The 27,915-nt window shown below is 44.5% G+C and overlaps 2 protein-coding genes across 3 annotated transcripts; both read right to left on the reverse strand.

Moving 5' to 3' along the window:
- Positions 1–2,908: 2,908 nt before the first annotated feature.
- slc23a1 (solute carrier family 23 member 1) lies at positions 2,909–16,469 on the reverse strand. Its single transcript, XM_047043322.1, has 15 exons — positions 16,397–16,469; positions 9,211–9,357; positions 8,914–9,071; positions 8,522–8,610; positions 8,084–8,151; positions 7,072–7,253; positions 6,769–6,889; positions 6,076–6,232; positions 5,782–5,929; positions 5,528–5,633; positions 5,117–5,246; positions 4,294–4,437; positions 4,007–4,102; positions 3,063–3,347; positions 2,909–2,932 (listed from the first exon to the last, which is right to left on the reverse strand). Exons 1-14 carry the CDS (start codon positions 16,418–16,420, stop codon positions 3,064–3,066), a joined length of 1,854 nt encoding a protein of 617 aa, XP_046899278.1. The 5' UTR covers positions 16,421–16,469; the 3' UTR covers positions 2,909–2,932; position 3,063.
- A 3,442-nt stretch (positions 16,470–19,911) lies between these two features.
- On the reverse strand, positions 19,912–22,335 carry pfdn1 (prefoldin subunit 1). Of its 2 annotated transcripts, XM_047043141.1 has the most exons (5): positions 22,248–22,335; positions 21,632–21,798; positions 21,401–21,485; positions 20,954–21,085; positions 19,912–20,189 (listed from the first exon to the last, which is right to left on the reverse strand). In XM_047043141.1, exons 1-4 carry the CDS (start codon positions 22,278–22,280, stop codon positions 20,984–20,986), a joined length of 387 nt encoding a protein of 128 aa, XP_046899097.1. In that variant the 5' UTR covers positions 22,281–22,335; the 3' UTR covers positions 19,912–20,189; positions 20,954–20,983. The 2 variants fall into 2 exon arrangements, with proteins under 2 accessions (XP_046899097.1, XP_046899098.1); XM_047043142.1 differs by lacking the exon at positions 20,954–21,085 and having other exon boundaries at positions 22,248–22,334.
- Positions 22,336–27,915: the final 5,580 nt, after the last annotated feature.

Raw genomic sequence — 27,915 nt, forward strand, 5'->3', positions numbered from 1 at the left:
GATAAGAACTGCATTACACAGCGTGCCCTGGGCCCTGGAGTGCCTCACCAGCATCCCAGTGTGAGCACCAGAACCCAGCAGAAGCCTCCTCTCAAACAGAACTGTGTGTCCGTCTCTGCCAGCAGCCTTCCAGGGTGTCGGTATCAGAACACTGGGAGGAGGTGGTCTGAAATAGCCAACACTGCTGGAAAGATAGAGGGAGAGGGGGAGGGAGATGGGGAGAGGGAGGGAGATGGGGAGACAGAAGTAGAGGGAGAGAGAGAGAAAGAGGGAGCAGAGAGATTGAGACACCAGGAGGCAGGAAAGCAGTGTGTTAACTGGAACTCAGGGGCAAGACTATCCTGTGACTCAGCTAAATCTGCCAGCAGGAGCACGTGTGTAGGCCAGGGGACCCGTGGGGCTCCAGAGGGCAGACAGGATGATGGAGAGAGAAACAGAGGAGGAGAGAAGGAGGGGGAATGCCAGAGAGGGTGCCAAGGGAACAGTAAACAGCAACCGCAACCCCTCCTCACTCTTCCTGCAGAGCTGCAGGGGGCAGATGCAGGCTGGAGCAGCAGGAATATAGAGGGGAGGGAGGTAGATAGTGGAACTGGTTCTGGATCTGGGGTAGAGGCTGGGACTGGTGCTGGGTCTGGGATAGGGACTGGAGCAGGGCTAGGTTCTGGGCCAATGGCAGGAGCAGGGACAGGGGATCTCAGGTTTATAGGCCAGTGGGCCAGTGTCCAGGGGGCTGCTGGGGTATTTAAAGGTATGGCTCCAGTTCACATGGTCAGAGATATGAGAAGCCTGGTGAAGACCAACTACAACCTTCCCTTCAGAAATACCCCTACAGATGCCGGAATTGGGCGAGAGGACAGCCCCCCGTCGGCCAATCAACAGCCTTTGCGTGACATCCTGGGCGTGAGGAAGGTGTCGCCCCCAGTAACAAAGACGCAGGTCCCAGAACACGTCTCTCACTACAGAGGGTACATCAACAGAACCCCTCTCAACCAATCACATAACAGGGTTACAAACACTGGACTTACAAACTCCGCCTTCCAGGTTCTCCCACTGCCTTTTGGGAGGAGAGGCAGCCAGCCAATCGTCAATCAGGGATATGCCGGGTCGACACCCCTGACTCCTGCTCGTCCCCCCAGGAGTGAGGGCACCCCAGCCCCCCAGCGCTGCCAGCCAAGCAGAGCCGGGCCTGACACCAACAAACAGATATCACCTCCATCCTACATGTCTTCCTCAGCTCCATATACAGCTCAATCCTACATCTCCTCCTCAGTAGCATACCAGCACCAGCCAGAGTCTGGGCCAGGGAGCTCTGGTACCAGAGACACCAGCAGCCAGGGACTTGACCAGGGACTTGACCAGCCCCCCAGATCCCAGCCTCAGACCACACTCCTGGGATACCTTCCTTCGTCCACTCCTGGCTGTCCCCCCCAGCAGATCCTCTCTTCCTATTTCTACACCCCTAGCCCCCTGGGCTACCAGGCCCTCCAGACCCCCACACCCCTGGGCTACCCAGCCCTGCACACTCACATGGGGAAAGTCAGCTATATCCAGGCCCCTGTCCTTTTCCAGCCCCATCAACCTCCAGATAGCTACAAAGAAGTTACATTCTCCCCATCTCAGCCAACAGTAAGTGGAAACAGCGGAGAAAGGGGAGCCAAAATGGCCACCCTGGAATCCCAGCAGCAGCACTTCCTGTCCAGTGTACAGGGTTTCCCAGCCACAAACACAGAGCTCCGGGGGCAGGGGAACGTCCCTGAGTTGCCCGCCGCCCATCTTTATGGCCGCTCTCCCCGCCACATGCTATTGGACCCAGAGAGTGGTCGGTGCTTCCTTGTGGACACCCCCCCTCAACCTCAGCGTAAGATGTTGTTTGATCCAGAAACGGGTCAGTACATAGAGGTCTATCTGCCCCAGCACAACATGGCTGCCACTGCCCCTGCTGCTATCTCCATCCCCTTCCCCTCCTACCCCTCCTACCCCTCCTTTCCCTTCCCTGCACTGTTTGCCCCCCAGTGTCTGCCCATCTCCATCCAGACCCATGCCCAGGAGTTACCCCACAATGCACCCTGAAGCAGAACACAATCGACATCTTATGTCCTCTTCCTCCTCTCTGACCACCAAGACAACAGTACTGTGGATCTAGCCTTCATCACACACTCTCCAACAATCTTCCCCAGTCTCTAATTGTCTTCAACGGTCTCGAACAATCGTCCTAAAGGTCTTCACTAGCATGTGAAACCAAGCTTCATGGTTTCAAATCTCAGCATTACTCCTCCATCTATCGCTAGCAGCTTGGGTGCATAGCTGGCTATAGCGGCACGTTGTTTATGAGAGGAGGAGAGCAGCTTGAGTGAGGACCTGAGACCCCAGAGAGACAGCTGCTCACCCTCCCACTACCTGACTGTCATACTATCATACTGCACAGTACTTCCCCTTCCTCAATAATTTACTGATTCAACAATTTCATGTTTTTACTTCACAGTGAAATGTTTTGTAAGGATCCACAACTGTGTTTTTACAAAGACAGGATGTCAGTGTTTGCTTGCTAACATTTTTTGTTTGCCAACTTCATTTAAGTAGTTTGTTCATAATGTAAACAACTATTTACACTGAAAAAAGTGTTTTAATTACATTTGTTTTGTATCATCAATATCCTCACATTTGATACAGATCATAAATAATTAAAACATTTCATTAATTACTTGTTTTTGTACACAATAAAGATATACAGTAACAAAAACACTGTTTTGTGGTTGCTTTTATAAATTCATACAGTTTAAATACAGCTTCAAATCTGTAATAAATACCATGTCATTAAAGTAAAAGACTGTGAAAATACAGCAGTGTTCAAAAGTAATATTATGACATTTCAACTATGAGTCACAGTAAAGGCAAAGGAGTGCAGAAAGTTAACAGGCTAACACGCTACCTACAGTAGGCTACTGTAGGTAGCCAACACGCTAACTATATCTTGGTGCAGGTCAAGCTGGGCTAGCATGCATACACACTAGCTACAGGCTGCCTTTGTGCAGGTCAGGCTAGCCTAGCGTGCTAACATGCTAGCTACACCTTAGTGCATGTCAGACTAGCTGAGGTGTCTGTGTTTGCTGCTGCCCCCTCCGCAATCCCACCAGTCCCCTTGCCGACCTCCTCTTGGAGGCTGGACCTGTGGCCGCCTCGGTCCCCCCAGCCCTGGAAGCTGGGGCAGATAGGCAGGTAGCGTAGCCAGCCAGTCTTGCGGACACAGCCCATCCCCACGGGAAAGTCGTAGGTGCCCCGGCTGGCAGAGGAGCCCTCTGAGGCAACCGTTGCCTTCCAGTCCAACAGGCCACGCTCCTTCCTCGTGCCTGGCCGACAAACGACATTGGGTCACACACACTGGGTCACACACACAAACCTACAACCACACTGGGTCACACACACACACAAACACACACACACAGACCTACAAACACACTGGGTCACACACACAGACCTACAACCACATTGGGTTACACACACAGACCTACAACCACAATGGGTCACACACACACACACATAGACCTACAAACAAACAGACACACAAAAGTGTACCATATACTTTATACACAGCCAATACATATTATGCAAGCACAATCTCCCCCCAATCCCTCCCAACCCACAACACACACACAACACAGACCACCTTGAAAACAAACAGTGGTAGTCAAGGGCAACAGCTGTTGTACTGTGAGTGATTGATGTGTTCCTTGGTGATGTGATAGACAAACACCAACAAACAGACAGAAAGTGATAACTCCACTCTGATCAGCTTGGCTTCATGTGTGTGTGTGTGTGTGTGTGTGTGTGTGTGTGTGTGTGTGTGTGTGCGTGTGTGTGTGTGTCTTTGGGTGTGTCTTTGTGTGTGTGTACATGTGTAAGTGTGTGAGCACATGCCTCTGCATATCTATGTGTGTGTGTGCATGTGTGTGTGCATGTTGGTCATGTGTTAACTGGAGCAGCCAGGTCGGTCACATAGCCGTCATACCGGGGATGGTGTTGTCGAGAGCGAAGGCCAGAAAGCCACCTACGAACATCTCCGTGGTCAGAAGCACGGTTAGAATCTGATCCAGCTCTGACACTCCTGTCCACAGGGAACCAAACCATGATGGAGTCACTGATTGATTGGTCATATCTTGATTATTTTATGTTGTATTGTAAATATACACGTGCTGTTATCAAGTTCCATCTCACCTTGGCCCAGCCCAGGTATAACACAGGTCTAACCACCTTCCGGGTGCTGCCTTTGTATGAGTGTTTGTGCGTGTGACCCACCTGTCTGGATGCTGCCAGGGTGTGTGTCCAGGTAGTTGGGAAGCATGAGGCCAAAAAACAAGGAGAAGCCGAGAACGAAGAGGTTCCTGGAGGAGTTAAGATCCACACTCTGCAGGTTGGACAGTCCCACTGCCGTGATCATACCTGGACACACAAACACAGTCAGGACACATACACAGTCAAGACACACACACAAGTATATGGATACATAATCACACAGTAAACACACAAAGGATGCAAAAATGTTGAACACACAATACAGGAAAGTAGCTAGTATCGAATTTGTGAAACTATATGACTATATTCTGAGAGTTCATTTTGAGACTGAGAAGGGAGTTGTCTGTCTTCACACTGCCCCATGGTGGTGGATAGGCAACACTGCCGGCAAGAGCTTCTTTCCATAAACATGCATGGTTCTCTGTGTTTACATGGAGGGGACATGGAACAACTGTAGGGGGGTACAGGGAGATGATGAGTAGAGTGCCAGTTCCTTGCTACAAAAAAGATTGTTCAAGTGAGGCGAGATGGATGAAATTATATTTCCAATTTCAAAAGGGTCCGGACTGGAGCAGAGTAATTGTCGACCAGTATGTAACTGGTGCTATGTTCTACCGCCAGGTGTCATGTTCTACCCCCAGATGCTATGTTCTACCCCCAGGTGGCATGTTCTACACCCAGATGCTATGTTTTACCCCCAGGTTCTACCCCCAGGTGCTATGTTCTACCCCCAGGTTCTACCCCCAGGTGCTATGTTCTACCCCCAGGTGGCATGTTCCAACCCCTCTGGACCAGTGTGTAGCTGTTTTTATGTTCCACCACTTACCAAACAGAGTGCAGAACATGCCCCCCAGGATGGGGTCGGGCAGGGAGGCAAAGAGAGCCGTGAACTTGCCCACGGTGCCCAGGAGGAACATGATGACTGCCCCATACTGGACCACCCTCCTGCTGCCCACCTGGGGCGGAAGGGGAGGAGAGAGAGAGAGAGGATAAAACCCTGAGGTCAGTAATCAATAGCTGGCTCAGACAGCATGGCATGCATCAAGGTCCTCCCATCCTTTGTTCCTCTCTAAAGGTTCTAGTTCCTTCTCTGACATTGATGTCTAGGCCAAGCTCTCTCAGAACAATACAAAGTGATTTGATTGGTTTTGGTGAAAAGAGCGAGGACATGTGATTGGGTGTATCTGTGGCAGAACTCCACACATTTTTTTACTCCAGAGGGGTGGGGCTTGGTTACCTTGGTAATCCCCAGCACACCTATGTTGGGGCTGGAAGAGGTGGATCCATTACCAGTTCCCAGCAGTCCTGCGATGATGCAGCATACCCCCTCTGTGAAGATACCTCTGCAGCAACAACAAATTACATACATTACCATGACGCAATGTGACACAAAAAAATATGATCACAAAATAGATCACACAACAAACTAGTCAAATAAAACCCACCATAACATGGTAAAATAGAATGCAGTGACAAACCAGAAACTCGCACCTGTTGATAGCGTGTACGGGGGGTGGTGGCGCCCCCGAGAGGCGGGCACAGGCATAGTAATCTCCAATCGACTCCACGATGCCCGCCAGGGTAGCACTGAACATTCCCAGCACCCCGGCAACAGTCACTGTCGGCAACCCCCACTGGCCTATCACAAGGACATAGAAGGGATGTTTGTAAAGGGATGTGTTTGTAAGGGGTGTGTGTGTAAGGAGTGTGTGTGCAAGATGTATCTGTGTATGCGTAAGAGGTGTGTGTGCAGGGTGTGTATGTAGGCAGTGTGTTTGGTCTTACAGGGGTAGGGGACCCGGAACCATGGTGACAAGGTCATGATGTCACCGCGGGCATCTGTGCGAGCTTTGTATCCATAGCGACTAGGGTCGCTAGGCAACACATCAGTAAGGGTGAGGATGTAGCACACCAGCCACACCAACATGATCGCCATGATAATCTATCACACACACACAAGCATAAATAAACACACATGCATACACAAAACACACACACTTTAACACAGATATAAAATCCCATTATTAGCAGGGTCAATTGCTTAACTTGACATTCTTGTTACTGTGACCCAGTAACACTGTTAACTCATTGTGTGCGTGCGTGAGTTTGTTTATGTGCTTGCGTGTATGTGTACGTCTGTGTGTGCAGGGGCGGTTTTAGGCACGGGCAGACTGGGCAGCCGCCCGGGGCGGCATTTTTTCATGTCACGTGGGGGGCGGGCGCACGCGGTTTTCTCTTATTTATCATTTCAGTTTGTGGGGAATTGGCACAAGGGCACAAGCCCTTCAGGCTGCTGCAGGCACCGCTGCTTGCTGAGACGGTGCCGTGCAGCATTTTCGTTTGCCGCCGACAGCTAGTAGCGGTGCTCGTTCCGTGGGCTGACGGCGTAGGTGACGGCACAAGATTTCTTCAAGTGATAAACTTGCCTTGGGCGCACAATGTGCTAAGACCGCCACTTTGTGTGGTGTGAGTCCTTACAGGAAACATCTTGAAGATGTGGACCTTGGTGGTTGAGAAGCCCTTCTTCCTGGTGTAGGTGGGCAGGGGGAGGGGCCAGTTCCTTAGGTACTGGGAAAACAGAACAATGAGGAAGATACACCTGGGGAGGAGAATAAGAAAACAGACACAATAAGTTGTTCTGCAAGTGCCACATTTTGAGATGACAAAGATCTTACACTATTTATATGAAGTGTGTGTGCGTTTATGTGTCTGTGTGTGGCCGTGTGTGTGTATGTCTATATTTGTCTCTGTGTGGCCGTGTGTGTGTGTGCGTCCTCCTACAGTGCAGACAGCCCCCAGTGGGAGCCGGCCCGGTCTCCAGCGGTGGTGATAACAGACAGGCCAATGAGGGACACGGTGGGAGTGACGGTGAGCGGGCCGATGTAGTCCAGCAGCAGGCCTGGGAGTCCAGCCAATCCCATCAGCACCTCCACCAGGCTGGACACGATGATGGCCCCCTGGATCTGGAGCAGGGAAAGGGTCACTTGGGGGTTTAGGGGACAAACAGGGGGTTTGGGGGATAGATAGGGGGTTTGGAGGACAGACACAGGGTTTGGGGGATAGACAGGGGGTTTGGGGGACAGACAGGGGGTTTAAGGGGCAGACAGGGGGTTTGGGGGACAGGTTTGGAGGAAAGACAGGGAGTTTGGAGGACAGACAGGGGGTTTGGGAACAGACAGGGGGTTTGGAGGACAGACAGGGGGTTTTGGGGACAGACAGGGGGTTTGGGGGACAGACAGGGGGTTTTGAGGACAGACAGTGGGTTTGGGGGACAGACAGGGGGTTTTGGGGACAGACAGGGGGTTTGGGGGACAGACGGGGGGTTTGGAGGACAGACAGGGGGTTTGGAGGACAGACAGGGGGTTTGGGTTTGCTAGGTTGAACACATGGTTGAGACAACGACATCATCACAATATGGAGGATTTGATGGTGGTACCTCAGTAATTTGGACCAGTGGTAACTCATCACCCACAGCAATGGAAACATAATCTAGCTAATATGCATAAATTACTTTAATCTAGTGAAATGGCACATGATGACAGCTAATTATGTAAAAATACATCTATTTAAATGGTGAATTTGGCAAATCTTGTCATCCCAGTTACCCAAAGTTGGCCCCATATTGGTGTACATGAGCAATTTACTTCCTACAAAATCCGCAATCCACTGGGCCATCAATGGAAACTTATACTTCATATATTCAACAAGGGCGTAGATGGATATTTCCCTTCCTGGGTATGAGTGTCAGAAAAGACAGGCCTGTCATTGGCCGGTGTGCTGTGGCCCAACTCACCTCTCTGATCCTGGGGTTCCATATATGGGAGGTGTTCAGGGGAAGACTCCAGTTCCCATAAATCTCCTCTGTGGAACAACATTAGAATTAGAAGTCTTCTGTAATGAAGACTTATTGGAGAAGCCATAAATGTAGGTTTAGTGATGAAGCTGGAGAGACAGAGGGATGATGAGATAGAGATAGGAAGGGATGGAGCAATGTAGCGATGGAGAGAAGAAGGGGTGGACAGAGGGGCAGAGGCACAGTGGTATGGAGGAATGGACAGAGAGAGATGGAGGGAGAGAGGGAGAGAGGTATGGAGAGAGGGATGGTGGGAGGGAGGAGTGGAGAGAGGGATGAGAGGGATGGAGAGAGACAAACGGATGGAGGGAGGAAGGAAGGAAGGAGAGAGGGATGGAGGAAGGATGCAGAGGAGAGAGGGATGGAGGAAGGACTGACCATCAGGGGGGCACTTCCAGCGCTCCAGCCCCAGGATGGCCTGAGCTGGGACGAGAAACGCAAACGCACTGGCCTGGAACAGAGGCAGTCTGGAGAAGAGACGAGGTTACACACACACACACACACATACTGACAGACATACTGACACATCCACACACATACTGACACACATACTGACACATCCACACACATACTGACACACATACTGACACACATACTGACACACATACGGACACACACACACACATACTGACACACCGACACATCAACACACACACATTCTGACACACATACCGACACATACACACACACACATGTTGACACATACAGACAAACACATGCTGACACACAGCCACATGTACACACCCACATATTGAAACACATATTGGTACCTGATTCCGAAGGTGGTCTGTATGAGAGTGGTGATGCCCACACAGGTGAAGATGGTTCCCACCAGCTGGCTGACTGCGTGCTGGTCCTGACCCACACACATGGCTTCCGCCAGGAGGAAGGGCACCGCGATGGTCCCGCTGAAACACGTCAGGTAGTGCTACACACACACACACACAAAAGCACACACATACACACAAGGTAGCGTGAACATGTATGAATGTGCAAGAAACATTTTGTATGTGTTTGTGCACGTGTAATGTGTGTGAGTGTGTAAGTGTGTGTGTGTGTGTATGTACCTGGAGGCCCAGTAGTACACAGAGATACCAGGGCGGGACATCCTCAATAGTGTAGATCATGTCCAGGGCCTTCCTCTCTCCGATTGTCTCCTTAACCCTGTCTGTCTGCTGACCCCACCCCTCTGGGACTTCCAGAACATCATGACTCTGGAGGAGGGGCATCACACGGTGAGGTCACACACAGAAAGCGAATCATACAATGACAATTGGGGGGGGTCAACTTAATCCAGTACAGAGCCGACACAAGTGTAAAGCCAGAGACACTTTGTTGTTCCCCGCCTGGAATTTTTTTTTTTTGATGGCAGGGTGATTGACTTGTTACAGTTTTTTTCGATTGCTAGACGACAGTGGCACAACTGAAGCCGCATGTGCAAAACTCAAACTACAGTCTGCACAGCAGCAGTTAATGTGGACCAAACTAGTTCGTTTTTCATCGCTTGAACACAGTTTTCAAAACTCTACACACTTATCCCATGGCTTTAACCACAACGTGCACAACACTGTGGATTCACAGCACTTTGTTCAAATACTAACACACTGCTGTCAAAACTGTAAGCACACATTCAAAACCGAATGGAATTCAGCCTGGTGCATTTCAAACACTGCTGATTGCAATTTCAGCTGAAATCCTAAGCAGGTGTGTTGTTTAAGACTTGTTACTGAACACATATATATAAGTAGAGCTCATAAAGACTTATTTTGGAAATGGAACAAGGAAGACGGGTTGGTAGAAGGAGAAAAGTGGCAGGGAGAGGGCTGCGTCGAGGAAGACAAACAAGACAAAGACCTGTTATTTCAGATGAAATAAGGGCTACACTTAAAGACCATGTTGTGAACCCTGGTCTCTCATTGAGAGAGGTAGGGTTGAGGGTGCAACCCAATCTGCAAAGATCCACAGTGGCATCTCTAAAGCGAATTTTGTGCTGTAATGGCCAATGATGGTTTGCTTCTCAACACACCACTCATTGGCCCATACAACACAGAGAGGCTTATAGCTTTCCTAGAACAGCTCTATGCTGAGCTAGTGCCTGCAGAACAGGGGGAGCCAGTAAAAAACTCCCAAGTTGTTGTCATAGTTTGCGATAATGTTGCTATTCACCGATTTGCAACTGTCACAGATTGCAGCACATTGCAGATTTATGGTTTTGTACCTGCCTTCATATTCACCCTTCCTCAACCCAATAGAGGCCTGGATGTGGAAAGTATATGATCACCACCCACATAATCAAATGTCTCTGTTGGAAGCCATGAGTGCCAGATGTGAAGACACAAGTCCAGAGGACTGCCAGGGATGGATAAGGCACTCTAGAAGGTTCTTCCCTAGGTGCATGGCAAGAGAAAACATTCTTCTTATTTTAATTTACCTCAAAGAATTGTTATTTTCTAAAATTAAAATAAATCATGGGAAAGAATATCACTTTGTATGAAGTCAAAATAAATCATGGGAAAGAATATCACTTTGTATGAAGTCAATCAAATTATTGAAACTGCAAAAATAAAAAGTTTGCATTTTCTGTAATAGTGTTTGACGCTAGTGTTTTTACTCTCAATGTGTTCTGAGTGACAGTGCATCATGGGAATTGACCAGCCAATGAGCTACTCTATCTTAATTTTTTCACGTCGTTATTTCGTTCTTCAGCTAGTATGACAGCATAACCTTCAAATGCATAATGCAACCCTTCTGTCTGCTTCTTTCTCAACTAGAATTTTCATTTTTTCCATTAATACTCCAATTTATAATTATTAGTTGTGGCTCAGGGGGTAGAGAAGGTTGTCTGTCAATCGCAAGGTTGGGGGTTCGATCTCTGACCATGTGCCGAAGTATCATTAAGCAAGACTCTGAACCCCAACTTGCTCCCGATGGGGAGGACGACGCCCTGCATGGTAGCTCGCTGCAGTCAATAAGTGTGAGTATATGGGTGAATGAGAGGCAAGGTACAAAAGCGGTATATAAATGCAGTCCATTTAGAATAAGAGTATAGGACTTCAAAATGTTTTGGCAGGAATTAAGGTTACAGCTTCAGTACCAAAAAAGATTCAACGTGCAATGCATAATAGATGTTTATGAATAATTAGAATATACAAGATGGATCTACATTTTTTTCAACCTGTAATGTACTTTTAAAGTATTTTGACTTTGGTGTATAATAATAGAAAACATACATCTTACTCCAGAAGAAATGTATACCATTTTCTGTTTCTAAGCATACTTCTTAAAAGTGAACTATTTTCTAAGTATACTTCTTAAAAGTATATCAAAAGTGAACTATTTTCAAAGCATACTTCTTAAAAGTATATAATAAGTTAGCTAAAAGTATACTATCCATATTCTAATATACTTATTTTATGTAAGCAAAATCATATGTTTGATCAGGGCACCGACCTTAAAGTGCTTTTCAGCTCCTGAATAGCATTTTCAATGCATTAACTATGTTTGGCTTCAAACTTCTGGCTGAATGGTTTTCTTGATGTTTTAACTGTTATAACATGTTTCTGTGGGTGTTTATACATGGTAAATGTGTTTTGTGAAGATGTTTGGCCATCAAATTCCGTTTTTGAGACTTTCATGTTTTTATTGCTTTAAAGTGCTTTTCAGCTCCTGAATAGCGTTTTCAATAAATGTACAATGTTTGGCATGTAACTGTGGGTGACTTTCATTTTTTTATTGCTTTACGGTGAAAAATCGGGAAAAATTATTCTATGAAAAAGCTAGTATTATGAGCCAGGTTTGAGAATCAAACAAAAAAATTTGGGGGAGATAGTTTTGTAAATGTTGAATGGAGTTAATAGAATAAAAACGACCGGAAGAGAAACCTAACCGTACATGCAATACCACCTACATCCACCGGGGCCGTTGCTTCAAGCCGAGGGGCGAGGGGTGGGAGCTTGATATGGACTTAACCACCATCACAGTATGCAAACTGACCCCCACAGGCTAAGGTATTATCATCAGCATGGAAAGCCCTACTGTAACTGACCAGGGGGATGACGCGTTTACACGTAAAAGTCTCACTGAGGTAAACGTCAACTTCGTTTTTTGGAGTTATCCCGAAAAATTGCAATATTGCTGCAATTAACAGGGCAACGAAGAAGATCTGGCAAAACATTGTTGACTGTTTAAATTTGTAAATTGTAGGACTACCAAATCAAGTTAACATAGCATTTAGGCCTACTGATAATTAGCGTAATTTGATGAGCTGTCTGAAACCGTTGTGACAGTAATCACTGGCCGATATTCCAGTAGCGGTTAGAACCAAAACTGTACTGTACTGTAGCCTGTGCTACATGCCAGTGGAGTGAGTGGTACGTGTCAGTGCCTTCACTGGCACGTGACAGTGGCTAGTGGTACTGTCAGGCCAAATAGTGTCCTAGGGCCAAATAGTGTCCTACCTGACGTCACAATGCCGTTCTGAAGCAAGGACACGTCCGTTGCTATGCCTTAAATTCCTGAAATATCTACGAGTGCTAGCAGGAAACTGTCATGGTTGCTACACTGGTTACTAGGTAGGAAGTTTTGTATTTAGGCTTATTTAAACCAGTTTATTCTACGCTACTATTTAAAGTTTTCACTCGTTCGACATTCCTGAGACAGCAGCGCGCGCAGGTAGAATACTATCCTGTTGCCTTCCCGGTCTGTTAAAAATTGATGCTAAATAAGTGAATTCTTTTGACGAAAACAATTAGCCAGCTAGCACCAGCTATCAAACGAGTGAAAACTTTAAATAGTCGCTTAGAATAAACTGGTTTAAATAAGCCTAAATACAAAACTTCCTACCTAGTAACCAGTATAGCAACCATGACAGATATTTCAGGAATTTAAGGTCGGCATAGCGACGGACGCGTCCTTGCTTCAGAACGGCATTGTGACGTCAGGTAGGACACTATTTGGCCCTAGGACACTATTTGGCCTGACAGCACATGCCAGCGCCTCGTGAGAGTAACTAGTGAGAGTAACTAGTGGTACGTGCCAGTGCCTCTACTGGCACGTGCCAGTGGTTACTGGTATGTGCCAGTGGAGCTAATGGCACGTGACAGCGCTTCCACTGGCACATGACAGTTACTGTTCTGTTGATAGTGGTAGGCAAGTGTCTCGTGGCAAGATGTCCACATCTTGAACAAAAATTATAAATTACTTCAAAATAACTTTGCCACATATTAACTGATAAGCTAAATGCTAAGCTTTAATATAAGAGGGGAAAGATAACCATGACTAAAATGAGGATTCACTGAAATACGTATTATTGCACAGATTCAGCACAGACGTTCAGATCCCTTTCAGTGACCCAAATTGTACCACACTTTGCTTGGCAGAACAGTCATTTAAAATGGCTCAGCATGACTGAGAATATATAATTATTACATTACGTGTGCATATTTAATCCAAATCCAAATATTGATATTCTGGTTGACATATGGACAGCTGCCCCAGATTTCCAGATTTCCAATTAACATAGTCTTTCTCCACAGGTCCAGGTGGGGCTTGGACAGTGGCAGACTGGCTGTTTGAAGGGCAGGGGCGTAAAAATGTAAAGGGATGCTACTGCACGACATGGGCTCTCACCCCAAGTGTTGTCACAGCCTCACTTTGGGAAAGCATGCCCTAGTGGGCACATTGTAGGGGAGACTGTTGGGTACAGCATCTAATAGTCTTCTTTGGAAAGGGCACCATTTGGGACACGTAGGGGCAGCATAAAGGGCACTTCATAACAGCACCCTATTCCATTGAAGTAAGTGCACAGGAACAGTCCCATTTAGACCATTGTAAGGGCACCTTATAGGGTACTGCGTCACATTTTCTCTACTATAAAGGAACTCATTAAGACAATTTATAGAGGACACACTATCATATATTGCGTTAAGGGGCATCCTGGGCACTCAAGCATATTTCACAATGTGAATCGCAGACAGTAGGGCACTTGGTTTCATTTTTGCCACCCTAGAGGGCATTATAGAAACGCTTTTTCAACCCTAGGTTGACCAGGTGCACCAGGTCACCCCCCTGAGTCTTCCAGTGGGCCTGGATACACGTATGGGGACAGTATATTGCACCTATAACATTGGGGAAGACAGAAGGAGAGGATGAAGTAATATAGAGGCTTGTCAACATATAGGCTCAATGAAACTAGGCGCCTAACGCACCGGAGCTTTGTATCTTAAACAAAACTCGAAGTGATTGATATAGCTTCGCCATATACACCGAACCTGCATACTAAAATATGGACACTATATGAAAGAAAGATTGCCTAATGCATACTAATTCAAATTGGACCATCACCGGTTTACTCAATGGTTGCAGTAACGCAAATGTCTTTGCAAGACAAGGGAATACAATACAATTTTTGGAATACTGCATGGACAAACTCTGTAAATCCTGTAAATAAAAATGTTACAACACTGAAAGTATTACTAGAATGTGATGTATAAAATAAGAAACATATCAAACATGACATTAAAAGCTGTTTAGAACTATATTTACATGAACACAACTTTTAATGATAATTTTAGTCGGTTCACCCCGTTCACCTTCCTTTTCCACTGATGAGACCACCTCTCCAGAGGTGTGAGCTAGAAAGTGTGATCGTCATTTTAACATTACAGTCCCTTTGGTGCAAATCAAAGACTGTCCCAGACGAATGTCTGAGTGACCAGTGACAAAGGGGCTTTATCATTCAGGTTTCGCCAGTACAGCCCTCCACAAGCTTCTATGAACTGGAGTTTTACAATGCCTATAGTATCTTGCTTGTTAAATATAATGTTTTAAGTCTTTAGATAATGATACATGAAATGTATTACACCAGCTCATGGGGCTCGTCCCACACAACAACTTCTTGAGTCAGGGCTCACCACCAAAGTGTTCTAGAGAAAAACTGCCCCACATACCCACGCACACACATGCAACAACAGACCAGGGGTGCCGTATAGGGGGGAAAAGTTAGGACAATTCCAATGGCCCCTGACTGACAAACGCCCCAAAAATAGAACAACAAACATAAATGATTAACCTTTTTGCAAGTTTTTTTTCATGGGGCCCAAAATTCCTGGCGATGCCCCTGCAACACATCTCTGCTCAAACACAGACCCACACGATGTTGCACCAGAACCACAGACACTATCAACACGCCAAAGAGGTAGACAGATGTGTTACTACTGTATATCATCTAGGCCTGTGCCTCTCTTAACATTAAAGGCATAGGCTTTCCAATCATCTAAATGTGTCAACTGTTTCAGTAGACCTAATTGTCCCAATACCAAAATGAAAGGATAACGTAGGACTCAGATTATACTATAGACTCTACAGGCTCAAAAGCATGAGCTAGCTAGAGTCCCTCCTAGCTTTTCCAATAATTCAGAAGGGAGAAACACTTGCCCCTTATGGAAAAGATCCTGTAAATGTAGAATATGGATTTGTTTTTTTACTACACAATTTTTAAGGTCGTAAAACAGTTGACAAAGTTAGATTTTTGGATGGTCTATGCCAGTAGGATAGGTTAATGTTTTGGTCTTCAAAGTTGCCTAATGCAAAATGTTATACAAACAAAAAGTTTATATTTAGATTTCTTCCTTTCATAAATGTGAACTTTTTTCAGACTGAGGACCACTGGGTTAAGTAATCACCATGCAAAATCACAATTAAATTCGAGAATTGTATCCAGTGCCGCCGATAACCATTTTGGTTCCCTACACATAATTCCTTTATGATGCCCCCCCCCCCCCCCCCCCCCCCAAATTTGGATCTGCCAAGTAACTTATCTTGCCTTATCCCCAACATGCGTCTGGTCTGGAAATCATCATTAGATGGTAAGTTGATTTGGAGCCTTCCATCTTACCCTGCAAGGATTCCCACCCTCAAAGAGTTCAATCTTCTCTTCATCCTTCCATCCCACACCAGCCCAACTCTATTTATCCCTCCATCTCTCAATACCCAAGATATATTTACGTCCTTCCATCATCCATATATCCATCCATATATCCATCCATCCCACCCCATCAGAATAATCTTACAGCAGTAATAAAGACCTGGTTCCCCACACACACAGAGCCTGTTCTACATCTGTGAAGCTACAGTATTCTGGCAGCTAAGTCTATTTCCGATGAAGAATTTCCACCAAGGTGTCATTCAGTAGGCATGCCGTCAGAACGTGTGGTTGTGTGTCAACAGGTGGGAGTGTGGGTGTGAGGAGTTTACCTTGGGTTCCACTGTCGTGTCCATGTGCTTCGGTTGGCCTCCTGACACGCGTGTTAGAGAGTGAGCATGTGTGTGTGAGAGAGGGTGAACTAGCATGTGTGTAACGGGTCAGGCTTTAAGGGGCGCTAGGAGACAGATTACCTATGGTTAATCATCTGCCCTGGGACGGACTTTACCCCCCCCCCCCCCCCCCCCTTCAGATCAGGAGATCTGGGTTTGGAGGCCTACTGGGACAGGAGACAAGATATAAGGCAGGAGAGCAGATAGGAAAGGAGATAGGCAAGGAGTTGGAAGGCAGGAGAGGAGATCAGAGGTAGGAGAGGATGCAGGAGAGGAGGTGGAGTGAAGATGGGAGAGGAGATTGGAGGCTGGAGAGAAGATAGGAGAGGAAGCAGGAGAGGAGATAGGAGGCAGGAGATAAGATGGCAGACATAAAAGGATATAGGAGACAAGAGTTTGGGGACGAATGCAATCAGAGCAGGGAGGAGTCAGAGTCAGGGTTCAGTCTGGTTAATAAAGAGCTTGATCAGTGACTAATAACAGCTTTATCAATGTGAAAGACCAACGAACAGAATGTGTGGGTGTGTGAGAGTCGATATATTTTTGACACAGAGTGCATCCATATGAGTGTTCTGAAGTATATCAGTGTGTGTCCTCACATGTGAATGCAGCCAACCATGTTCCTGGAGAGACAGCACTTGAATAATTTGATGACTCAGCTCTTGTGACACTATCAAAGTCATTGTCATGTAACACATACATCTGGGTCACTGCACACAACCCCGACATCTCTCTGCTGGTCTGAAGCACACTTAATATAAGGTGTCATGGCTCTGTCCATCCTCTGGAGCCCAACACACGCTGAAGTGACATGAATCAGCACCTCAAGAGTTTTTGAAAAGTTGAAAAGTTTTAAAGGTTTTTCCCACGATGCATACATTAGAGACAGATGGATTGGCAAAAATATAAAGATGATCCTACTCAAAAACAATTTTGTCTGTTTTGTTTAATTGAGACGATAAACATTTAACTAGCAATAAACTAGTTATATACTTGTGAACCATTCCCTTGCAGTATCTGGGATCATGAAACAGAGGTCAGATTATGCATCTTGTTTACAGTATTTGTACGGTGTGCATGTTTAGCCCACAATGCTCCCTTGATGATGTGATCAGGTTGCAAGACAGTGACTCAGCCCTTTGTTCTAGAAGTTTGAGCTCCCATCTCCTTAACTATGTTGCTAATTTTTCAGGTTCTTTTAATATGCATCTATGTGTGTGTATGATTGGTTAACTGTATTTATTGTATTTATTTAGGATGAGTATTTTAGTTATTTGTGAGTGGTTTTAACGGGATCTCAGTACCTAATTTCGTTCCAGCTCATGTACCATGTTTTTGGAATGACAATAAATTATCCTTATCTTTGAGGATCAAACCTGCTATACAATACATACAGTGCCCTCCAAAAGTATTGGAACAGTGAGGCGAATTCCTTTATTTTTGCTGTAGACTGAAAACATTTGGGCTTGACATCAAATAATGAACGTGAGACCAGAGATCAACGTTTCAGCTTTTATTTCCAGGTATTTACATCAGGATCTGATGCACAACTAAGAAAATATCACATTTTGTTTGAATCCACCCATTTGTCATGTGAGCAAAAGTATTGGAACAGATATACTTAAAACATATTTAAGTGAATAAGACTTAATATTTAGTTGCAAATCCTTTGCTTTCAATAACTGCAGCAAGTCTGTGACCCATTGACGTCACCAAACTTTTGCATTCTTCCTTTTTGATGCTTTCCCAGGCTTTCACTGCAGCCTCTTTCAGTTGTTGTTTGTTTTGTGGGGTTCCTCCCTTCAGTCTCCTCTTAAGCAGGTAAAATGCATGCTCTATAGGGTTTAAGTCTGGAGATTGACTTGGCCAGTCTAATACCTTCCATTTCTTGCCCCTGATGAACTCCTTTGTTGTTTTGGCAGTGTGTTTTGGGTCGTTATCTTGCTGCATGATGAAGGCTCTGCCAATCAGTTTGGTTGCATCTTTCCTTAAATTGGCAGACAAAATGTTTCTGTAGACTTCCGAGTTCATTTTGCTGCTGCCATCATGTGTTACATCCTCAATGAAGATTAATGAGCCCGTCCTAGAAGAAGCCATGCAAGCCCAAGCCATGACATTACCTCCACCGTGTTTCACAGATGAGCTTGTGTGTTTGGGATCATGAGCAGTTCCTTTATTTCTCCAAACTTTAGCCTTTCCATCACTTTGGTAAAAGTTAATCTTTGTCTCATCAGTCCATAAAACTTTGTCCCAGAATTTTTGAGGTTCATCTCTGTACTTTTTGGCAAATTCCAGCCTGGCCTTCCTATTCTTCTTGCTAATGAGTGGTTTGCATCTTCTGGTGTAGCCCTTGTACTTTTGTTCATGAAGTCTTCTGCGAACAGTAGATAGTGATACCTTCACTCCTGCCATCTGGAGGTTGTTGCTGATCTCACTAACAGTTGTTTTAGGGTCTTTCTTTACAGCTCTCACAATGTTTCTGTCATCAACTGCTGATGTTTTCCTTGGTCTACCTGTTCGACGTCTGTTACTTAGTACACCAGTAGTTTTCTTCTTCTTCAGGACATTCCAAATGGTTGTACTGGCTATGGCCAATGTTTCTGCAATGGCTCTGATTGATTTTCCATCTTCTCTAAGACTCACAATTGCTTGTTTTTCACCCAAAGACAGCGCTCCGGTTTTCATGTTGTTTTCACCTCTGAATACAGTCTGCATAGACAAAACCTATCTTACCCAATCTGAACCTGAGTGTAGACATTCAGTGGTATTTATTGATTGAATAATGTATGTAATAGGACACACCTGGGCAACAAAACACACCTGTCAGTCATATGTTCCAATACTTTTGCTCACGTGACAAATGGGTGGGTTCGAACAAAAAGGTGATATTTTCTAATTTGTGCATCAGATCCTGATGTAAATACCTGGAAATAAAAGCTGAAACGTTGATCTCTGGTTTCACATTCATCGTTTGATGTCAAGCCCAAATGTTTTCAGTCTACAGCAAAAATAAAGGAATTGGCTTCACTGTTCCAATACTTTTGGAGGGCACTGTACATGTTCAAATCCATGCATAAATGCATACATGAAATGTCCATATCAATGCATAAATCAAAAGAATATGTAATTATGGATAAACAATTATTTTTGTCTTGGCTCCATATTCTCATTCATGTATTTATATGTGCATTAATTTATTATATTATTTATTTCCATATGTATGCATGGACGTGGACATTTATTAATATGGCAGTTTTGGTCTTCCATCATCCACTCCTGATCGGAAATGCAACCAACACTTGTGTGCTGCTAAAATAACTAAATGTAAATGCATGTGAAATAGGCCAAAGGTCATTCCAGAAGATTTTCAGACCGTTCTGGATGTCTCAAACCTTTTTCCTGGAACTCCCACATGTTAACACACACACACACACACACACACACATAACACACTCTGCTGTTTCATAACTTTATTACCTGGAAAGACCAACAGAAGAAGAGCTTGCAGAATTGGTTGGTGATTTACAGACACGTGGCCACCTTGGGTAATGTGGGAACACACTTATTACATAGATGTAAAATTGTATGTGGGTGTATTAGCCTGCTTGTGTGGTGTGTCTGTCAGCAGGTGTGTGTATGTGTGTGTGTGTTACTGAGCCCTCCTGGACATCAGCATTTCTCTGATATTGTCTTCAGCATCCTTCACACTGCGCTCAAGGTAGGTCTTCTTTTGCTGAGGGAGGAAAGGGGGGGGGGGGGGGGAGACAGAGGTACAGAGGTTAGTGGGAAGAAAATGAGAAATACATATTGAACATATACACACCATCTTACTAAAGAAGAGATTGAACCATTTAATGAAATAAGATATATTTATTATTCCACTCTATAATTACAGATTTCAAAGATCTTAATGTCCTATCCAAATAAAAAATACTCCTAGGAGGAGACAGGGCATATCTTGCTGCCCAACATGAATCAACATGCCACAACCAGAGGTTTAGTAGATTATTTTTTTTTGATGCTTTGGCAACATTGATATTGTGACATTCATGCCAATACATCAAATTTGAATTTGAGAGAGCTATGAGAGGGATCTGAGAAGGAGTCAGGAGACATGGGGAGAGAATAACGTGTCACACAGGAGCAGGAAGATTAGTGGCCAACCTACTGTCTGTGCTCCTACAATGACTTCCTGTGTGAAGCGTTGAGTCACCCTGTGCTCCTGAGACCCAATGTGAATTGGTTAATTTCACTCAGTATAAATCCCCCGCCATGGAATTGCTAGCTTTTCCATGGTGCAGCTGGCTAAAGAGGTGGTTATGAAAGTTGGTTATTGCATGTGTGAGTGTGAGGGCCCTAGTTCAAAGCCTGGAGAAAGTGAGGAAGAGACCCTGACAAACTACTCCATGACACCTGCTTTAGCCACCCATACAATAGCTTCCAGTGTCAGGCCTCCAGTCTCACTGTCTGACCCCGCACAGAGGAGCCTGCTATTACCTCACCACCAAGATGTCACCTGTGATGCCATCAAGATGGCCCCTGAATGTCATCTGCATCGGCAGCTTTCTGCGAGGCAGGAGCAAGCCCACATAATGACGACCCGCTGACATCTCGGGGGCCATTGTTGCTCTTCCAGACAAATATTAACAGAATGAGTAAGCTGGAACTGTGACTGCTAGCCAGCGCCAGCAGAGAACCAAGATCTCAACACCAGCGTGGAGACATGCAACAAACACTGTGGTCATGATGGACTCAACTGGGATATCATTAGCATCATACGCACACATTTCTAGTAAGATCTATGTGGAATAATGTCTATGTAATGTTAAAAGCAAAATGCCCACCAAAAAAACTGTTTTGAAACAAATGTATTCTAATGTGAATCAGAGTCCTGGTGTGTGTGTGTGTAACTGTTGGGGGCAGACGAAGTGTCTGTATGCCCACCTCCAGCTCTTTAATCTTCTCATCTGACGTTTTCTGTTTGTCTGTGAGCTGGGTGTTGATCTCCTCTTTAGACTGCAGGATGAACCTAAGCGGGAGAGAGAGAGAGGGGAGAAGGAGCAGGGAGTCCGAAAAAGTTTAGGCAGAAAACCAAGCAAGGACAAACATGCGTGAACACACACAGGTTGGTTGAGTGTTCCACAGTTGAGTACCAGTCTAGAGAAGGTTACTCACATCCGCCCCACACCCTCGTACATTCGCGTGGTTCCTGGCAATGAGGCGATCTCCGTGTGTGTGAGGTTAGCATGTTTCTTCATCCGGGTCAACTGATCGATCTGCAAGTCTGCTAGCTTAGCCTTCTGTTGTGTGTCAATCATCTTGGCCTGAAGCTCCGCAAAGGCCTGCGCGCACCCAGACAATAACAGCAGTCATTATGTTGATCATGTCCTGTAAGTTATACTAGCACTTTAACCTTCAGCAACTTTACAAAAGTAGGTAGTTAGGATGAAGACATCATACATTGACCATAGGCTTTTGTTTAGCACAGTTTGTAATTTTAACTTTGCTGTTTGATGCCTATTCATGAACAGTCTCTACCGTGGCATCTACCGCTAGCTTGCCACATCTTACTGCAAGATCAGATGTTAGTTTGCTGCTAGATAATGTTAGCTAGCTAGCCTGTGGGTACCATGCACGAGCATTTTGTGCCATGCCCTCAGTGGCGTTTCTTTTTATTTGTACAGCTTCAAAGAATATTAGACAATTTATTTGAGTGATGTTTACTATGGGACCTTTACAATACACCCCATGTGTATCTTTAATCGCGTAGAAAATACAAAATAAGATGTACCTTTTTCAGCTCGAGGTCTATGGGCGCGGCCATGATGGACTCAACTAGAACGTCAGTAGCGTCATGCGCACAAATGAGTAACGTTTGTGTAATTTAATGTACTTATTTTTTTTGTTGCAATACCCAAAATCCAAACAAATTAATTCTAATAAATAAACATTGCTATTATATTTACAATGTAAGAAAATTTGATGTAAAATGAAAGACGAAATCCCCTTTTTTCTTTTATTGTCGATTTAAACGTACAAACATCCTGGCTCAAAGTTATATTTTCCCACGTTTGTAACTTAATTGCACAAATGAAACCCATTGTTTAAAACACATTACAGTAATGAGATTGGCAATTAATTCACTCATTCACTTGCTTGGCCTGTATTCCCTACTGCCAAGTGTTATGGTGTGCTGGGGTCAGGGGCGCCGCCAGGAATTTTGGGCCCCATGACAAAGAAAATATATATTTATATTTTTTCATCATTTCTATTTGTTTTTTATTTATTTTTTGGGGCCCCTGTCAGTCAGGGGTCCTTAGAATCGTCCTAGCTTTCCCCCCTATACGGCGCCCCTGGCTGGGGTGATGACAGCAGTATGTGCTGCAGCATCAGGCTTGGTAAATGTGTGACTTCAGTATCACGTCAAGACGGAGATAGTCATCATGGAGATTAGAGACCAGAGCTCAGTGGTCTCACCCTCGCAGCTGCAGGAGCAGGATTCACATCAGGGGCATCGTTAGACCCTTCTTACTGGGGCACGTGCCCCAGTCTAAATCTGCTGTGCCTCATTAAAATCTAAAGTTTGAGTTTTAACAATTTACTTTATTTGTCAGTGGATTCATTTAGATTGATAATCCCGTAAAGAATAAACAAAGTATCCCAATCAACGCTTGTAAAAGTGTTTAACCGAAAACATAAACCAATGCCCGCAGAATTCCATGTCAACACGCTCTTCTGAGCTTGCCAAATAGCCACTGCTGCACGCACACAGAAGTCCAGGTGTCGGACTCGGACACAAGAATTGAGGTAGGCTAAGAAAACATTACAAAACTAAAGAAAGTTTCTAAATGATAGGTTTACCGATAATCTTATTTAGACTTAAACATTTTGTTTTTAACATAAAAACAATATTACATGAAGCTCAAAAAAACTGTATTTGCACCAAATGAATGCCAAAAAAATATGCCCACTTGCATTAGCTATTGATGTCCTTGAAATCTGATATCAAACTTGCGTCCCTGAATTGTTGTATAGTGGGTTAAGCAAGGGGAGTTTCTAAAGCCTAGTAGTGCATTGTGTGCAGCAAGCTTGAAAGAATAAGGGATATGAATAGGGGCCTGTGCCCCAGTAGTAGTTATATGTCTAACAACACAACGCAAAATGTTTGCCAGCAATCTACAGCCAAAGCACAACCCCAGATATGAGTTTGTTTGTGCCAGGATATGAATAGCTATTTGTCCACCCTGTTAACATATAGGCATACAAAACAACAACTGAATAAATAGGTGAAACCAATGCTACAACACACTTCTAGCACAGTGCTATTATACATGCATGTTGGAGTACAAACAGCTTATTTTTGTTTAAGATAGAGGACATCTCTCCTGTTTGGTTACAATGGTTTCACAGACAGACCCTAGGTGGATAGACTTATGCGTAAATCAAACTTTATTTATATTGCGCATTTCATACCAGAAGGCAACACAATGCGCTTCACAGAGGGGGAAAGGAGGGTGGGGGGGAAATACTTATGTTTGACACAAATTTTCCAGAGGGAAGCAAAACACCATTTCACTCATTGGGGCTAATATAGGAGAACTGGACAAACTCCTCCCTGACTTATCTGAAATGAGAAAATGAAGGACACTCCTGGAGAATGGGAAGTGCTAACATATTACACACACACAGCATAAACAAATACTACATCATAGGATACATGACATGTTATACAAACAAAAAATAAATTATGTGAATAAATAAAATAAGTACAGCATTTTGTAATGAATGGTAGGCGAATATATTTGCTTTAAGAGTATATACATTTCAAAACACACTAAGAATTTAAAAGCAACTACTGGAAAATATTGGACCAATCTTCCTAAAAGGATCTATATTACCTGACACAAACAGCAATATACAGTGCTCAGCGTAAATGAGTACACCCCCTTTGAAAAGTAACATTTTAAACAATATCAATGAACGCACGGCAGTATAGTCCCAGTAGTTTTCATCTTTCGACAGATGAAGACTACTGGGACTAATACTCTGGAGTGATGAGACCAAGATAAATGTTTTTGGAACTGATGGCTTCAAAACTGTATGGCGTCGCAAAGGTGAGGAATACAAAGAAAAAAAGCATGGTGCCTACAGTGAAACATGGGGGTGGCAGTATCTTTATGTAGGGCTGCATGAGTGCTGCTGGTGTCAGGGAGCTGAATTTCATTAATGGCATCATGAATTCACAGATGTACTGCTCTATACTGAAAGAGAAGATGCTACCATCACTCCATGCCCTTGGTCATCGTGCACTTTTCCAACATGACAATGATCCTAAACACACATCTAAGGCCACTTTTGGATTTCTGAAAAAGAACAGGGTCAAAGTGATTCAGTGGCCAAGTATGTCTGATTTGAACCCAATCGAACACCTCCATCCAGCACTCTCCACCCAGCATCCAATTTCTAAAAGAGGTCATTCTTGAAGAATGAAAAAAGATGATGTTGCAAAATGTCGCCGGCTTGTTCATTCCATGCCTAGAAGACTTGGTGCTGTCATTAACAATCATGGAGGCCATACAAAGTACTAGATGTAGTCTACTTGTTGTGGGGTGTACTCATTTTTGCATCATCCTAATTTGAGTTAAACTGAAAAATGTGTAATTTAAATTAAATTATTAACTTGACTTTCATGTTATAAGTTAAACAGATGTTATATTACATTTAGTCTTGTCAACATTTTGGACAATTGTTTTGTGTTCATTGAGATATTGTTTAAAATGTTACTTTTTAAAGGTGGGGTGTACTCATTTACGCTGAGCACTGTAGAAAACAAGAGACATTAAACAGCAAGCTTTTAAAGCTAAATTATGCAGCAGATGTAAAGTAAAGAGCTAGTGGAGATGCTATTGGCTTGTAAAGCCAGTTGCTGCTCAGCTGCAGTAGCAAAGAGACAGACCACAACATATCTATCCATGCTGTTGTCTTTTAAATCCCACTCAGCAAAATGGTGAAGAGATATTGCAAACTACGACATCCCAATCTATGCCACATTTAAAAAATATATTTTTACCACAATACATATCAAAAAGAATAATAGGCTAAATTAAAGAGGTATGTCTAAATATCTTGCTTAAAGGTTTCTAAAGTTTTAGCCTTTCTTAGTTCTTTGGTAAAGTATTCCAAAAGCTGGGAGCATGAACACTAAAAGCTGCCTCTCCATATATCTTTGTCTTGCCTTGAAACTGTTCCATATATCTTTGCCTTGTCTTGAAACTGTTAAGAGTTCAGTGCCAGAAGACCTCAGGGATCTACTGGGTGCGTATCTTGAGAGCATGCTGGAAATATATTCAGGCGCATGACTATAGAGTGATTTACTTGTAAAATAATCTTAAAATCTATCCTGCAACTAACAGGTAACCAGTGCAGGGATTTTAAAACTGGTGTGATGTGCGCAAAGTGTGTATCAAAGGATATTTAGCCCTTACTCTCACATGAACACGCAAAACTAAGGGGAAGGGTTAAGGGGCAAGACAGAGAATTGGGAATCAGTATTTAACCCAGAATTACAGGATACAGGTTTTTGCTGGGTCCACCTTAAATGTAATACTGCCAACCGAAGTTCTTAAATAACAGACAGACATTTTGCGTTAGCTTACTCTAAATGCCCATCCTAGAACCTGCCCTGCTTGACAGGTTAAATCTGTCTCTGGTCCAAAATGACCTCCTGGCAGATGTAGGGAAGTCTACCGGGATGTTTATTTAGCCTGCCAGGTGTCCTATTCAGGCGGACATATCCTCTTTCTGACACAGTGACTTCCTCCCGGGGCTTACAGCATTTCCTGTGGAGGCAAGGCGAGGTAGAAAATAGAAAAGGTTGAAATAGAGCACTGGGTAGGAGGTCACAGCTTTTCTGGGCTGGATTTTGTTGTGTTCTGTTGTATTGTGTGTGTTCTGTTGTGTATGGTATGGTGTGTTGGGGTGTGTGTTGTGGCATGATGTGTTGTGGCATGGTGTGTTGTGGTGTGTTATGGCATGGTGTGTTGTGGTGTGTTATGGTGTGTTGTGGCATGGTGTGTTGCGTTGTGGCATGGTGTGTTGTGGTGTGTTGTGGCATGCTGTGGTGTTTTGTGGCATGGTGTGTTATGGTGTGTTGTGGTGTGTTGTGTTATGGTGTGCTGTGCTCTCACTAACCTTGTCTTTGGCTATCTCCTGGTATCTCCTCCTACTCCTTCTCTATGCCCCCCCCCCTTTTTTAAGTTTGAAGGGGGGTACCTGAGAGCAAGCAGGAGGCTGATGATAGTCAGGCAGAGGAGGGAGAACTCCAGGGCCCCCAGGGCTAGGCCCAGTGTGGTCCTGGAGCCCCCCTCAGACCTGTTCACTGGCAGGATGAACAGGTGACAGCACTCGCCTGAATACCCCACCAGGCATCTACACACGCATGCAGGTACACACACATGCGCAAACACAAGGAAAATTAATGATTCAAGTATATTTTGTGGCAGAAAACATATTAGTTAATCACCATCAGTGGATCAGCTAATTGCCTTATCATTCGTTCATATATTCTAGGTTGTGAAGTCTTATTATTCATATGCGTCTTCCTATTGTAAACTTCTGTGTTCTGATGATGGTCATAGTTTTATGATGTAGTATCTGCCTAACTATAATAACAACCACCTTTTGGTTGCATGTAATCTTAGTTTTTTCTCTATTCACTATAAACACTGTCCTCTGACCTTCATGCCTCAGAGAGCCTTTGCTAGTATCACAGTGTCTGAACCCAAAAAACAAAACAATTATCATTGTAGGATCTTAGAGAAATCACATTTTCTGAGTGCTATGGTATCTGGCACCAAGATGTTAGCAGCAGATCCTTTAAGTCATGTATGTTATGATGTGGGTCTCCATGGATCAGCACAGCCTACCTGAGATGTTAAATTGATTAGAGATCTGGGCAGTTTGGAGGTCAAGTCAAGACCTTGAACTTGTTGTGTTTCTCAAACCATTCCTGAACATTTGTGCTTTGTGGCAGGAGGCATTATCCTGCTGAAAGATGCCACTGCCATCAGGGAATACCGTTTCCATGAAAGGGTGATACGTGTCAAAGTAAAATCCCCATGAATGGCAAGACCCAAGGTTTCCCCGCAGAACATTGTCCAAAGTATCACATGGTTCAGTCGGCTTGCCTTCTACCATTGGCGATTTCTTTAGACTGCAATGAAAGCTTAGCCAGGTTCTGCCCTCCTACGTACTTCCGCTCAATTTAGCTTTTGCTTTTGTACTGTGTCTGGGCTTGGGGTACGCAAGTCAGATGTCTACGGTTAACTTTCTACCTGTCCAATCAGCAAACAGAGGGAGTGGCTGAGAAAGATGACGTTGATTTTGTGCGTTAGTTTGTGTTGTAGTTCCTAATGGCGGCAGAGAAAGATGCAAGCGAAGCAGACCCCGACCCTTCGCCC

Source organism: Hypomesus transpacificus, chromosome 20 (assembly GCF_021917145.1).
Source record: "Hypomesus transpacificus isolate Combined female chromosome 20, fHypTra1, whole genome shotgun sequence".
In the NCBI taxonomy this organism is placed as follows: Eukaryota; Metazoa; Chordata; class Actinopteri; order Osmeriformes; family Osmeridae; genus Hypomesus; species Hypomesus transpacificus.

Coding starts and splice junctions, on each gene's coding strand:
- slc23a1 (XM_047043322.1), bottom strand. CDS start 16,420: ATGGACACGACAGTGGAACCCAAG. Junction 6,890..7,071: donor CACTGGGGGCTGTCTGCACT/GTAGGAGGACGC, acceptor TCTCCTCCCCAG/GTGTATCTTCCTCATTGTTC. Junction 5,247..5,527: donor GTGTGCTGGGGATTACCAAG/GTAACCAAGCCC, acceptor CTTCCGCCCCAG/GTGGGCAGCAGGAGGGTGGT.
- pfdn1 (XM_047043141.1), bottom strand. CDS start 22,280: ATGGCCGCGCCCATAGACCTCGAGCTGAAAAAG. Junction 21,799..22,247: donor TAGACCTCGAGCTGAAAAAG/GTACATCTTATT, acceptor GGGTGCGCGCAG/GCCTTTGCGGAGCTTCAGGC. Junction 21,486..21,631: donor TACGAGGGTGTGGGGCGGAT/GTGAGTAACCTT, acceptor TCTCCCGCTTAG/GTTCATCCTGCAGTCTAAAG.